This window comes from Anoplolepis gracilipes, chromosome 4 (genome assembly GCF_047496725.1).
Source record: "Anoplolepis gracilipes chromosome 4, ASM4749672v1, whole genome shotgun sequence".
Taxonomy (NCBI): domain Eukaryota; kingdom Metazoa; phylum Arthropoda; class Insecta; order Hymenoptera; family Formicidae; genus Anoplolepis; species Anoplolepis gracilipes.
Window position 1 is genome coordinate 8,567,961 of NC_132973.1, and position 14,266 is coordinate 8,582,226.

The window sequence follows — 14,266 nt, forward strand, 5'->3', positions numbered from 1 at the left end:
ATTCAAAATTAATAGTCAATTTTGCCAGACAACGTAAAGCTGGCTGACAGACTCAAAAAATTTTATTGTTCCAAATTCTTTTTTTTGCAAAATACAAAACCGTGTAGTAAAGTGTTTGATTTCACAAAATAAAAACGTCTCGATAAAAAAACGATTGCAAATGTTTTCGTAAAAGTTTAAAATGCCAGATTTATGAAAAAATAAATACTATGTAACCTGAAAAACAAAATAAACAATAAAATCACGCACAGTGAATACTTTACGTACTTTCGACGGGCGCCGGTGCAGCTTCTGCTGGAGCTGCGGGTGTTGCGTCTGTGGGTGCAGCAGCGGGTGCGGCTCCTTCGGAAGGTGCGACTGGTGCACCTTCCGCTGGAGCTGCAGCAGTTGCAGTTCCTTCGGCTGAAGGAGCTCCTTCCGTTGGCGGAGCCGCAGGAGTTCCCTCCGGTATTGCTGGTGTTGCACCTACGCAATTGTTTTTTTTCTTTTTTTTATTACGGAATAGGTGCTAAAATTTCTATTATATATGTATAATAAATCATTCACAATTCTTTTTACATTTTTTTGTTACAAAACCATTTTTTAGAATTTTAGAAAATTGAAAACAAACATGATTGAAATTGACAATGATTAATCGACATCAATATTTTAACTGTTACATCCAAAAAAGCTATTTTAAAATTATTGAGCAAAATATTGTCTTAACTTATTATTAATCAGCATAAAATAACGATATCATAAATGAACATTGAAAAATCTTTACGCATGGATTATTCGACTTAAAATTGTACTTACAAGTTTTTGTTGTAAGAAACATATGTCAGTATACGGTATTTACAGTTAAAGATTTAATATATATAATTCAGATTTATTTTGTATTTTTCGAAAATTTAGCATAATTTTTGTGAAAATAATAAAACTGATATTTTTTTTATTAATATAAAAAAACAAGAAAAGATGAAATTAACCTTCCGCTGGTGTTCCTTCTACGGGTGCACCCTCAGCAGGAGCAGCAGCGGGTGCAGAGCCTTCGGCTGCAGGTGCTCCTTCAACCGGTGCACCTTCCGCTGGAGGCGCTGTTCCTTCCGCAGGAGCAACAGGTGCGGTTCCTTCAACCGCAGGCGCAGCTCCTTCCGTCGGTGGTGCGATACCTTCCGCCGGTGGCGGAACACCTTCCGCAGATGGTGCGGCTCCTTCTGCTGGAGGCGCCCCTTCTATAATTAAGTTAATATAAAGTATCAAAAATTAAGTTAATATAAAATAATTATGATATTTGGTTGAAAAATATAAAATTAAAAAATGATGACGAAAAAGAAGACACCGCGCGTGCACTATCAAATTTTGATAAAACAATTGATTGAAAGATTATTAATCAAAATTGAGAAAAACTGATCTGAAATACGTTCTACAGTTGAAAATTTGGCCTAGAAAAATTTCAAGTTTTAAAAAGAAAAAGAAAAAAAAAGCTTCGCCAGAAATCCTGTGTATTAAAAATCTTTTTAAGCCTTATTCACCAGCGGGTGCTGGCGCAGCTCCTTCCGCCGATGGAACACCTTCTGCGGCAGGAGCTGCTGGAGCACCATCGGCTGGAGGTGCTGGTGACGGTGTGGGTGCGGATTCCGCTGGTGGAACCGGAGCCGGAGCTGGAGTCGGGGCTGGCGCTGGTTCGGGCGTCGGTGTCGGTTCCGGTGGCGGTGGTTCCGCAGCAGGAACTTCGGCTTGTTCGCCTTCCTATGCACAAAAACACGTATGCATTGACGCAAAATGCAAATTTATTATCAGGCAGCAAAGATTTTTAATACGTATGATAAATCGAAATATGTATCTAAAGAGGAGTTAATGGAATGTCAAAAGGTCGAGGAGAATTATATAGGTGTTTTTTTCGGCCACTGGAATTTTTCCAGTGATAAAGGCAATAAGATAGAATAGTGAGAATAAAATGACATTCCAAATATGTATATTTCATTAGAATTTAATGCGTGATTGGCAAGAGAAATGGATTTGTTTCATCATGGGATTTGTCACGAAAAGTCCTTCCGCGTAGGCAAAACACAATTGCGCAAACAGTCGACACATGTACTAAATTGTTTGATTAACGTTCAGCGCACACATTTCGCAAATGTACTCGTATTAAACCGCTGTTTATAGATACGTCATTTGTTCCGGTCTCGATATAATAATGCTTTATATACATATATATATAACGTCCATCGAGCTTACGACGCACCGCTCGCTTTCTCCCGGCTTCGTTGACGGCGTTTCGTGCCATAAATCATCGCAGCCATTATGATCACGTATATTGTCAAGATAATTAAACAATGTGCGCGACGTCCGATATGATTATAAATACAGTCAAATGCGTAGAACGCGTGCCGAAATGGGGTTGCAGGGGAGGATAGGTTTACGCCAGCGTATGGAAAACGATCGATGAATTGTGAAATAAACAGGGAGATTGAAAATTGATCGCATGTAGCGTGCCATCGAATAAAAAAGCTCAATGTTTGTTTCGAGTTGATATAATGCGGCTTTGTTGGAAGTGCCATTTAATTGGATACATCAACGTCCATTATCGAGACGCAAATTGGCGCGATAATTAATAATAAACGCGCACGAAAGAAACTGTGACTGTAAGCGTTGAATAAACAAAAGAAAATAAAAGAAAAACAATTTTTTAAGTTTAATTTATATTTTAAATATAATATTTTTCATCGATGAATAGAAATAAGAAGACAATAAAATAGTTGTCGGAATTTTTTCTAGAAAATAAATAAAACTGAATAAAATATATATTGAAATGCTAAATTGTTTAGGCTAGTTGTAAATTGTAAATTGTATAAAGCTAGTTATCAGTCGAAATTATCATCGAGACACATTTCATTTTGAATACTAATCGACAGAAGGACTTTTCAAAAGTAAAGAGGAATGAACGGATTCGTAAATTAATTAAGTAGATTAAAATTGTCAAAGCATATATAAGGGCATGTGTATCATAGCGAACGTGATGAAGCTGTGTCGGAAGCGTCACTCAATAGCGAATAGGTTATTAAGCGAAATCCGGTTAGTGACATACCTACCGTATCTATCTCTAGATATTAGCTTCCCTCTACAAATTAAAGAGTTTTCGTCATTATTCTCATCGATCAATGCTGCGATAACGATTAAAAAGTTCAGTACGAATTTTTTGTTAACATGATACTCTATTAACGCATTCTGATATTTTTTATAGATAAAATTTATCAAGACTGAAAAGGAAAATATCAGAATGACACTGAATATCTTCAATCAAACTAAATTATTCTAATACTGTAGGTTGCACCAGAGATATATAATTAAATAAAAATTAAGAAATAATATCTTTCTTAAAAAATTAAACTGAAATAACAAGATTTTTTTCTTTTTTTTCATAATTATGTCATTAAAGAAAATTAGTCAATCTTTTTTACATCATCTATTTGATGAAAAATATGTAAACACACGGTGATATGACAATTATTATCGTACAAAAAACATTATATAGAATTTGGTTAAATCGTCCAAGGTTAAAACGATTTCTTATAAAGGAATATGAAAAATATAGGGAAATGATCACACACAGAGGTTTTGAGTATTGTTAAATATTTTGCTTTACAATAAACCTTAAGTAATATATTTCCCCCCCGTTATTCTCTTTAATTAAATCCTTCTCCTTCTCAATCGGTTTATAGAAAGACAAATTTAATTTTTTTTTTGTTTTCACATATCTTGCACGCAACAAGAGCTCTATAACATTTTATAAAGTCTATTTAAAAGAAATAGATACATCACATCCATAAAAAAGGTTTGATAGGAAATCGAGCTACGGATATTGGATGTCAAAAAATTTTGATACAATCTAGGATTTTGTAGCAATCATAACGGACAGACAGATGGGCAAGATTTTTGCGTGCAACTCATGACAGTGGGATACATAAAATTAATGAATCGATAGTTAAAAAATATAAGAGGAAGTTTTTTTTTGGAGTTGTTGCATCGAGCGGTTATTGACGATGACGGACAGATGATCCTGTGTGTCTCTCGCGCGAGCATTTTCAATTGTCTCATTCTTCCACCGGTGTCGGTGGTGCCACATCTTCTTCTTTTACCTTCTTTTCCTCGCCCTTCTTCGACCAGTCGGGTTTCTTCTGCAAAATTGAGGAAATGTTGCGATCAAATACATGAAACTCTCGTACAACACATGTTCGAGATTAGATTCTCACACTGATTAGCAGTGTCGGGGTGAACTCTCGCAAAACAGGGACCATAGTGCTGGGGGTTTAAAAAGTGTTCGGGGGTTCGAAAGGGACTAATTAGGCAGAAGGGCTGTGTGCCAAAAATTTACGAGAACGATTTAGATAAAAATTGCTTCGTGATTGTTGTCGTGGATTGCATCGCTATAATTGCATTCTTCAATCGCAAATTTTTGTGCCAACTTTCAGGATCGCCAATTCCGCGTATCCTTTACTACCGAAAAAAAATTCTCTCGACGTTTTCGTAAACGTCGTCTGGAAGAGCTGCGCTCCTGTCCGGAGGATCTACAAAGCCGTGCAGATTGTTAGTAAAAAATAAAAAGAAACAGCGGAACAAGCTGAACTAATCTCCGAAATAAAATAAATGAAAAAAAAAAAAAAAAAAAAAAAAAATAAAAACATTGAAACGTAAAACTAATTTTAAGACAATGGCTGGCAGCATCGTTGCAAATTTTCAGGAGCAATGCGTCTAAAAGTCTAAACATCGTGAGGATATCACGAGTACAAAGCGAAACACTACGAATGCTGCATCACTACGAGCGAAGAAAGAACGAAGAAAGCTTTTTCTGTATCCTATCCCTCCATTCTTCCATATTCATATACACGCACATGTAATCTATTCGTTCTCCTATCTACTCCCATCTATCACACACGTCATTCTTTTCCACACATGCATATCGAGCTACAAGTTGGCTGTTAAAGTTTTACCTTATCTTTTGACGCGTTCTGCGAACATAATGCAAGAGCAACATTATTAGTCAACGGATAAGACGTGGACATTGATTAAGGATTTAATATACACATTACATTTAAATATCGTTTAATAACGCATCGTTCGTGGCTTACATCGTAAACCATGATCGACATCATAATCTAATACACGCATATTGATCGTGTCGAAATATTTTTAAACTGGATATATTTATTTATCGCAGATTCCATGAAAATTTAATGAAAGAGATTTTTTTTTTTAATGTGTCAAAATGCGTGCACGATTGTAGACAAACAAAGATGGAGCAACAAATCCTACACATTTACAGCCTGGAAGCATGGCAGCCGAATGACGGCGATAAGGCAAGCTGCGAAAGAGCTTCAACTGCTTCGATTAAACGAAACTTTAGTTTCAGAGAGTGCGTGTTTCAATTTCTTTGTTTTCAGGCGAGCTGGTATTTCTCTTTCTATTTACTTTTTCTCTAACGTTTTGCATAGCGGTAATTTGCCGGACGAACGATTTTGCGTGAGAAAGTGCGCGGCAATTAACACGTGTGAACAGAAGATAAACGAGGCGAGTGTGCGGAAAAACGGAGGGCAACAGTATAATTAGATAGTAAAGAGTAGAAAAACGCGAATGTGTGTGGGCAGGCATATATGTGTGAGTAAAGCGCTTCTGCTATTATGTACGAAATAAAAATGAAGAATTGTCAGTTTCAAATATACTTTACAAGCCATTCTCACCTTTTTGCACGCCCCTCTTAACCTTATATATGTATTTTATTTATTTCGTGCTGGATTACGCTATCGCGAAGATTTTTGCATAATTACATTTAGGTAGAAGTAGAGGGAAAGGGAAATGAATATTAAAAAAAAGATGTACAAATACCGAAAACAAATTAGACAGTAATTGCCGCGATATGTCGGAGAAAAAGAGTGAGATAAAGGAAATTAAACGATGTTTCAGAGAAAGGCGAATTAGTGAAGTTTTACGGGAGGAGAAAAAGAGAGAAAGAGAGAGAGAAACGGTACGATTCTCGATAACACCTGACCTTTTTCCTTATCGAATATTTGAAATACGCTCTCGCGTAACATTGTCGTAAAAGAATTTCTCTTATCACGCGAGTAGAAAATACGAGTTTTTCTACGCACGCCGGAGTGAAAATCGTATCTGATTTTACATAAAACATATGTATATACATATACCTATGGCAAAAAATATACTATAATCACGTTAACATTCTCACACATCATCGCATACTCAGCATCGCATTTCCATTACGTAGAACAAAAAGAATTGGGAATTGGGTCAGTTTGAGTTATCGAGTTTTGCATCCAATGGATGCAAAGACAAAAAGAAGGGAAAATAAAAATCAAGAGCGATCTGTCGCAGTGAGAAACTCGACAGATGGAAAGAAAATAAACGGTAAAAATAAAAAAAAAATATAGAAAATGAGAGAGAGAGAGAGAGAGAGAGAGAGAGAGAGAGAGAGAGAAAGAGAAGAGAAACATTTGTCGATAAAGGATGTCATGACGAAAGAATAGGACGTAGAAGAGGGAGGCATCTGACTTATTCACGTGCGCTCTGTTAGATCGTTTATTGCCACAACTTATCGTTTTTATTCATGTATAATAATTGTACGTGAATATATTTACGCAGACTCAGCTTCTCTCTACATCGCTCGTTTTGACCGCCTAATCCGAAAGAGGAATATAATATAATTAAATATCGACGATAACTCTTAGGATTGTTCGTGCAATTTTCAGTCCTCACTCGTTAATTTGTTCCGCGGCGCTAACGAACTAGTTTGCCAACAATTCGAACGAACGTGACGACGAAAACGCGCTGGCGAACACGCGAGATGTCGATAGAAACGGTATCAAAAGTGCTTTACGCGTATTTGTTTTTTTTTTTTTCCTCTCTTCTCTTGTGTGCGCTTTTTCGCGGTTATTTTTGTGTGCGCGCGTGTCAAGTCGATTGTAAAAACGCGACCGTGTGGATGTCTCCTTCGTGTACGTGTGCGTGAATGTATGTGTCTGTGTGTGAAGAAGTTTGAGTTTTTCGTTCGTTTCGATTTTTATTTTTTTGGTTCGTAATGACAATCTGCGTTTTATTGATATTTCGCACTCAAACTGGTTTATTTTCTTATATTAAATCTACTTCTTGGTCTGCCACTCTGCCTTCTCGGACTTCTTGGGCTGTGAAGAACAACACAAATTGCCTAGTCAACTACCACTACTACTACTATGAGTACATGTACGAGAAAGGATTTACAGATAGTCCTTTTGAGGAGATCACGCTCGTATGACGGAAAAATACTCGTCCATATATTATATCATTTTTTTTTTTTTTTTGTATAAACTGCGATCATCGATTGTCATAATCATACATTTTGCGGTTAGACAATTCGCATAAATTTAACGGCTTCAAAATGACAACACTTTCATATATTTAATTGAAAGTATCGCGGTTCGATGAACCGATGATTAATTACCGCGCGATTATATATCCATTGCCCGAGATTTTCGGGAAATTTAGCTTTCAAATTAACCAATAAAATAATACTCCGGGGAAATATATCATGATAAATGTTTTACGGCAATAATATCGAAATACGAACAAGAGCATGTTATAATGCGGATCTCCTAAATTGGATATTATAACAAAAAATTACTGATACGAAAAAACCTGCCAATTGGGTTTTGTACACAAAAAGAAAACCAGGGTCACAAAAACTGTTTCTTTTTTGTTTATTAAAAAACACCTATTATCCTAAACACCTACCCGTCGTACGGCTGTAAAAAGTAGCGTTCCTTGCAAAACTCAAAAATTATCCATGTGAATTTATCAATTAAAATTAAATCTGCAGAAATACAACATCTGCACAAATACAATAAATATACAAATATACAAATTTAAGATACAAATTGGAGCATATATTTCGATATTGACGTAAAAAGAAAAATCTCAGTTTATATTTCTGCAAATTTTTTTTTTTATAAATTCAAAGAACGCTTGGAATAGACTTTTGACGGGCAGGGAAAAAACAATTTTGCAAAAAATATTCACGTCCCCTAGACGCGAAAATTCTATTGAAAACGGTTATTCTTACCTCCTTGTCCTCTTCCTCCAAGGTGAATTCCTTCTTCTTGACTTGCTTCAGCTGATTACGGAAATTAAATTCAGCGGCTTTCTTCTGGAGCTTAGCGAACTTGTTCTCATACTTGGACACCTTCTTCAGGGTCGGTTTCATGCTATAGTGAAATGTAGTAAAATTAATGAAAAATTAAACAGTAAAAATATATTCGCGAGTCTCGACAAGAAAGTGTATCGATAAAATAATTCTCATTTTTTTTTCTTTATTATATACGATATAATAAAGAGGGAATACTTACAATTTACCTCGGAGATCGTTGACCTGGCTGTTCAAGTCCGCGATCTGCACGTATCGAATATTTCTATTAACATCTATTTCATTTGACATTGCAACATAATTTATTCATGCGTATTTATAGTCATCTTTCTTTTTAATATAAAAAGTAAAGGAAGAGAGTTAACTGTCTCGAATATGTGCATTGCAACAAAGTGACATTTATTTACAATATGGGACAGTATTCATATTCACAAACGTACTCTATACAACAAGTGAAAAATACTTGAGGTATCTAAAACTTTTAGATTTACAAAGGAAAAAAATTTTTTTTTCCCGAAACAGGAAGAAAGTTGTACAATAAATAGTTGGTGTAAACGATAAAAAAGCATCGTAGAGAAAAACGCGGATTAGTGGATTCACGTGAACGACATGATAATCCAGCCACAAACGGTTAATCAAAAAAAAAAAAAACCAACAAACAAGCAAATCAAATCGTATCGGCATGTGTCCTGCGTGGCAAAAGCAGGCAAGAGAGAAAGAGATAAGGGAATTTACACATGTTAAGCCGCAAGCGCACAGATATTCAGCCGAGCGAGCCACTCGACAGATCGAGATTGACAGTAAATTGGCTTGCGGATTAACTGCAATAGCGGATGATGGCAATGGTTCGGTAATAAAGGAGAGCGATTTCGCGATGAGAGATGGACGAATGATAATGGAAATATAGAGAAATATAGGAAAGAAAGAGAACCGGAAACCGTAAAAGTAAATAATAACAAAAAGACTGTTGCGGGAAGGAGGGAATGTTTACTATCATGATACGATATTCGTATTGAAAAAAACAATTTAATCGAAAGATAAAAATTTTAGCAAAAATTACATTACCGACGAGAATTTACACGCTATTTGTAAATAAGATAACTGTGTAGTGAAATAACACTTTTTATCACATTTCAGTTGGAATTATTTCGATTTTTGAAACATTGTAACCGGTCACTTTATTTGACTTCACGGCAAAAAAAAAGGAAAAAAAAGAATATGCGATATATATATATATACATGAAATTGCGCGATTTTATAGCGATAGTAAAAATTTCGTAAACCATTATAGCAATAAAAGTTCCATTTTTATATCTGGCAGAAAACATAATATATTGACCTGTTACAATATCCTGTGGAAACTGTTCCACAGGATTGGATGAATATCTATAGAATCCATTGTAGAAACTCATGCAAGACATAGAGAAATCGTCGGATTTGTTGCATTACATATGCAGAATCCCGGAACAGATTAAATCTAAATGCAATTTCCAGTCGATTCGTATCATCGTATAGCCGCCATCGTATAAAATCTTCGTTTCTGAAAACACTTTTATCGCTCTTACGAGTAATATTGATTATTCTACTTTTCTGGAACAGCTTTCTCAGGAGCAAAATTTTATTCTAAAGCTACTTGTCGGATTCTCTCCCTTTCTTCTTAAGAATCATTTGACTATTTTTTTTTTGTATATCCTTCCTTTTTTATTCTTCTCTTTGTGCAAGTTCTTATATAAGAAAGGGAACGAGCGCGGGAACGACAAAAGAGAGAAAGAGAGAGAAAGAGAAGTGAGAGATTGGATACGATGGAGTGTGAATTTCATTTTGGCCAATCAGGGGACCGGCTGGTCACGATCAGCTGTTTCGTCCGCCGTGGATGATGAGAAAAAAATTACAAAATCCACTACAATCTGTTTTCTAGACTGCCAGAGCTCTGTTCCTCTCACTCGAAGCGTGAAACTATTCTTTGAAATCGATATTTAGTCGGTTTCATTTCAGCTATTTTATGTTTGCTAACAATATGCTTTAATTATCTTACAACAACAACAACATCATTTATTTTCAAAGCAGAACATGTGTGAACATATGAAACTCATTTAAAATGTAGAATAGTTATTGCTAACGATTCTCACGAGACGCACTACATGAATATATTTAAACAGAGAGTGGTTTGATAAAATTGATTTTAAAGTTATAATATAAATCTGTCAAAAATGAGAAGAATATAATTTTCTTTCGAGAATCTTGTCGCGAAAGGAGAACAGAGTTCTGCCAAGACGAATCCGCTATTTACAGCCTAATTGAACACCATGGCAAGAAGACACTGACAGTCGGCGGTGCGTGCGAGTCGGTGCAAAATCAATTTCCCTTCGCTTTAAAGACATTCGTAGACGCCTGTACGTGTTTCACTCCAACGTCTCTCTCGTGAGTCGGAAATTTTTATAATACACATTTACTATCCACCTCACAAAGATCAATCGAATGGGCGAGGGCTGGGTTCGATTAATCGAACAAAAAGGAAAAAAAAAAGACAAGAGGAAAGTTTTGCGGCCTGAAGATTTTCACAGCATGGCACTTCGGTCTCGTAATCTTTTAATCCGTTTCCGAGCCAGTCCACCTTTGTGAGAGTTAAGAATGGAGAAGAAAAGAAAAAACGTGATAGGAAAAGATAAACAACCAACTTTCGGAGCGTATGTGGAGGTATACGATAACCGTTTTTCGAAGAAAATTATTTGCCGAGTATCTATGTATGTATGTATGTATCCACTGTCGGGGCTAATGCTTTTCTCGATGCGATTTTGCGAGTATCGCAAAACCATTACGTTTTTTACGGGAAGGAGTTTAAATAATCCATGACACACTTTGGACGCGTGATGTTTTTTTTTTTTTTTTTTTTTTTTTTTCAAAACTACGTTAATGATAAGAATCACGTTTTATATATCACAGTTATGAAAATTTATGCAATTGCTTAAGCATTAAGAATAATAAAATAAAAACACGCATGATGGAATTGTTTGTTTTTCTTTCTTCGCGACGAATATGAAGTGCCATACTTTTTATCGCGCTATTACAAAAGTATCAACGTACTACGCTAATTGTGATAAACATAAATAAAATTTCATTCACTCGATTGATTCACGATGTCGATCGCGAATAAAATTTATCGAGTTTAATCGTATTTAATTGCAACAAAATTAATAGAAAAGTTAGCGATTGTATAAGCGTTTATTGTTAATTAGGCTGCAATAAATCTCTTTATTTTCAAAAATCGTTATTATCATACGCTTTTAATTAGAGAATCTATTCCGCACCGATAATTGAATTGATAAATTATGAGTATATTTTTTTTTCTTCAAAGCCAATATAATTTAAATTAATTCGCATTTAAAAATAATTCTGTAAAAAATTCTGAAATCAATTTGATTTACAGAAATGTTAAAGATGAAAAAGTTAAATGAAAAGAATAATTTATGTTAATTTATTGTATTAATTTACTCTATCAATTAACGTAAATATTATCTAATTATACATTCAGTTTCCAAATACATTAATATGATAAAACAAGAGAAAGAGAGAGAGAGAGAGAGAGAGAGAGAGAGAGAGAGAGAGAGAGAGAGAGAGACAGAGAGATTGCTTGTTTGGCGACGATTAATTTACGTGGCATGATACATGATTCTGACAATGGATATTTCAGCAGAATACGAATCTATCGTTAATCACGTAAAGCTCCGAAATATCAGGTAGTGATCGATCAAGTTCTCAATTACACAAAATTAATCAATACGATAATGAAGCTATTCACCCGGCTCATCAATCCTATTACCGTACCCAAGCGCTAATTAACCCGCGTCCATTCTGCATATACATATATTGCGTATCTTAAACCGTTTATTAGTTAAAAAAAGCCATGCATGTGCAATGAAGCAAATTTATTTGCATTTGGTAGAAATTACATATATTCGTGCTATGTGTATGATAGTGTTAAAGAGATAACGGGGCAGAGTAAGCAAAAAAGAGAGAGAGAGAGAGAGAGAGAGAGACAGAGAAAAACTGTATAAAAAGAGAGGGAGGGGGGAGAGAGAGAGAGAGAGAGAGAGACGTAAAGCATATAAGAGACGAAAGAAAAAAGATAAGAAGAAGACACCGTAAAAGTCGCAACAATTTACGTATCTTTTTTTATTGTATTATTTTTTTTCTTTTCTTCCACTTTCCTTTCTGATTTTGCACCGCACATCTACGCACGTACGCACGCACACGCGCACACACACGCGCGCGTAGTCTCAGGCATACAGTGTCAGTTTAGCCTCGCATGAGACTAAAGAGGATTCTTTCTCGATGATCCCCGTGGGTAAAATATTTTCTTCGATTGCATTTTTTTTTCTTTTTTTTTCTTTTTTTTTTTCTTTTTTTTTTAGCAACAAATCTATCACTGCGAAATCGTACGTCCTCCTCGTTTCACGATTATTTTTCTCGGCGCGCGAAACGCAACGTCAACGATCTCAATCTGTGATCGTAAATTGCGTAAATTTTCGTACGGATGATTATGCTGTAAATTCGAGAAAGTATGTAAAGGAGATGTAACAAAATCGGTCGTCTTCTCTATAAGCTTGCCCAGCCCTGACTCGAGAATAAAGCTTCTTTTTTATTTTCGTTGGCAAGTTAGTAAAAAGCTTAGAGAGATATAGTTGCGTTATGGTTAGATAATAGAAAAACAGTGTATAGACTTGTTTGACAAGACACGTTATAAGAGAGAGAAAGAAAAAGAGAGAGCGAGTGGATACAGTGTGCATTTAGCCAGACAGTAAAGATAGACGATAGAAAAGGTGTGGGTTCAGATAGATTCACGGCACGTTACGCGGTAAAAAAAAAAAAAAAAAGAGAGAGAGCAAAAGAAAAATAGTCTAGAGCAAAAATATGTGACTGGCGAAAAAAATATTCTCCGTTGCGGCACTTCATATCCACGAGAAAAAAGAGAAAGTCTTTTCGTTGTTATTCGCGATTTTTCCGTCGCAAAAATACTTTATTAAAAAGAAAACGAGTAGATCGTTATAGATCGTCGTTGAAATTATCGAGGCAGGACTGATCAAGATTACAAAGATCCACAGGATGGCAAAATGTTATCATCGAAGATTCTTCCATGTGCGTTTTCACCGTGGAAACTTTTTCCATTGGTTTGCGCCCCGGAGCAAATCTGCGTTCGCACCGCAAGTGTTCTCCAAGAAAAACATCGTGAAAGAGAGAACGACAAATTGAAAGAGAAACGTATATACAGAAAAGGGGGTGAGCGGAAAAACAACGCGAAGAGAGAGACGGGGACAGAGGGGGAGGGGGACGGGCGGCTTGGTGCCCTTATATTGTGTGATATGCGTGGGTCGACGGGGATGGAAATGATCAAAAAAGACGTGCGATTTGACGGTTGCTCTCTTTCTCCTCGCATTGTTCGCCGTTGTCGCTGTACTTTTTCACTTTTCCTGTACCTCGTAGTCCCTTTTCCGAACTTCACGCTCCAAATCCCACTTCTGACCCTCACAAAGGTAGACGCGGTCGTAATACATTTGGCAAATCTTCTGCAACTCCACTACAAAGAATACGGAGAGTCTCTCAGAAATCTTTGGTTCCTCGATATATTTGCTTTTCTGACAGCTTAGGCAGTAGGGCACAGGCGGAGCGAGAGACAGACAGCTATCGCGTGTGACCGATCACCCGGTTGTGTGAATCGTCTCGAAAAGTATAAAGATCTCGTTGAAAATAATCAAATTTAAGTCGGGAGATAAATCTTGATAAAAATCAACGGCACGTACACAATTTGATTTTTGAAACGTAAAGTTTTACAAAATATGACAAATATTGTTACAAAATATCTCTCTAAATTTCTTAGAATGACAACATACTTGAAAGATTTAGTCGACTGGTCGAATCATTCGAGTTAGAGTGACTTTTCAATCATATAAAGTGAATTCTCTTATTTTTGTTTTGCAGAGTAAATTTTCACTCTCTGCAAAATGGAATGAAAAATCTGTACTCTATTTTGTGGAATATATTTTCACTTTATATAGTGTAGAGTGAATATTTCATTCACGAAAAATAAATGAAACGTAA

The 14,266-nt window shown here is 35.9% G+C and overlaps 1 protein-coding gene across 17 annotated transcripts in view; it reads right to left on the bottom strand.

Annotated features, from left to right (window-relative positions):
- Wupa (troponin wings up A) overlaps nucleotides 1-14,266 on the bottom strand; it is a 29,821-nt gene that overhangs the window by 1,156 nt on the left and 14,399 nt on the right. For 6 of the 17 annotated variants that reach the window (XM_072891374.1, XM_072891373.1, XM_072891368.1 and 3 more), the window contains 7 exons: nucleotides 8,373-8,416; nucleotides 8,090-8,231; nucleotides 4,974-4,991; nucleotides 4,122-4,160; nucleotides 1,515-1,731; nucleotides 969-1,214; nucleotides 268-465 (listed from right to left, as the gene is read on the bottom strand). In XM_072891374.1, the coding sequence (XP_072747475.1) occupies nucleotides 268-465; nucleotides 969-1,214; nucleotides 1,515-1,731; nucleotides 4,122-4,160; nucleotides 4,974-4,991; nucleotides 8,090-8,231; nucleotides 8,373-8,416 (904 nt within the window). Of the gene's footprint in view, nucleotides 1-267; nucleotides 466-968; nucleotides 1,215-1,514; nucleotides 1,732-3,677; nucleotides 4,161-4,973; nucleotides 7,176-8,089; nucleotides 8,232-8,372; nucleotides 8,417-13,644; nucleotides 13,746-14,266 lie in introns of those variants that run through there. The other 11 variants (XM_072891370.1, XM_072891376.1, XM_072891364.1 and 8 more) reach the window with 6 other exon arrangements.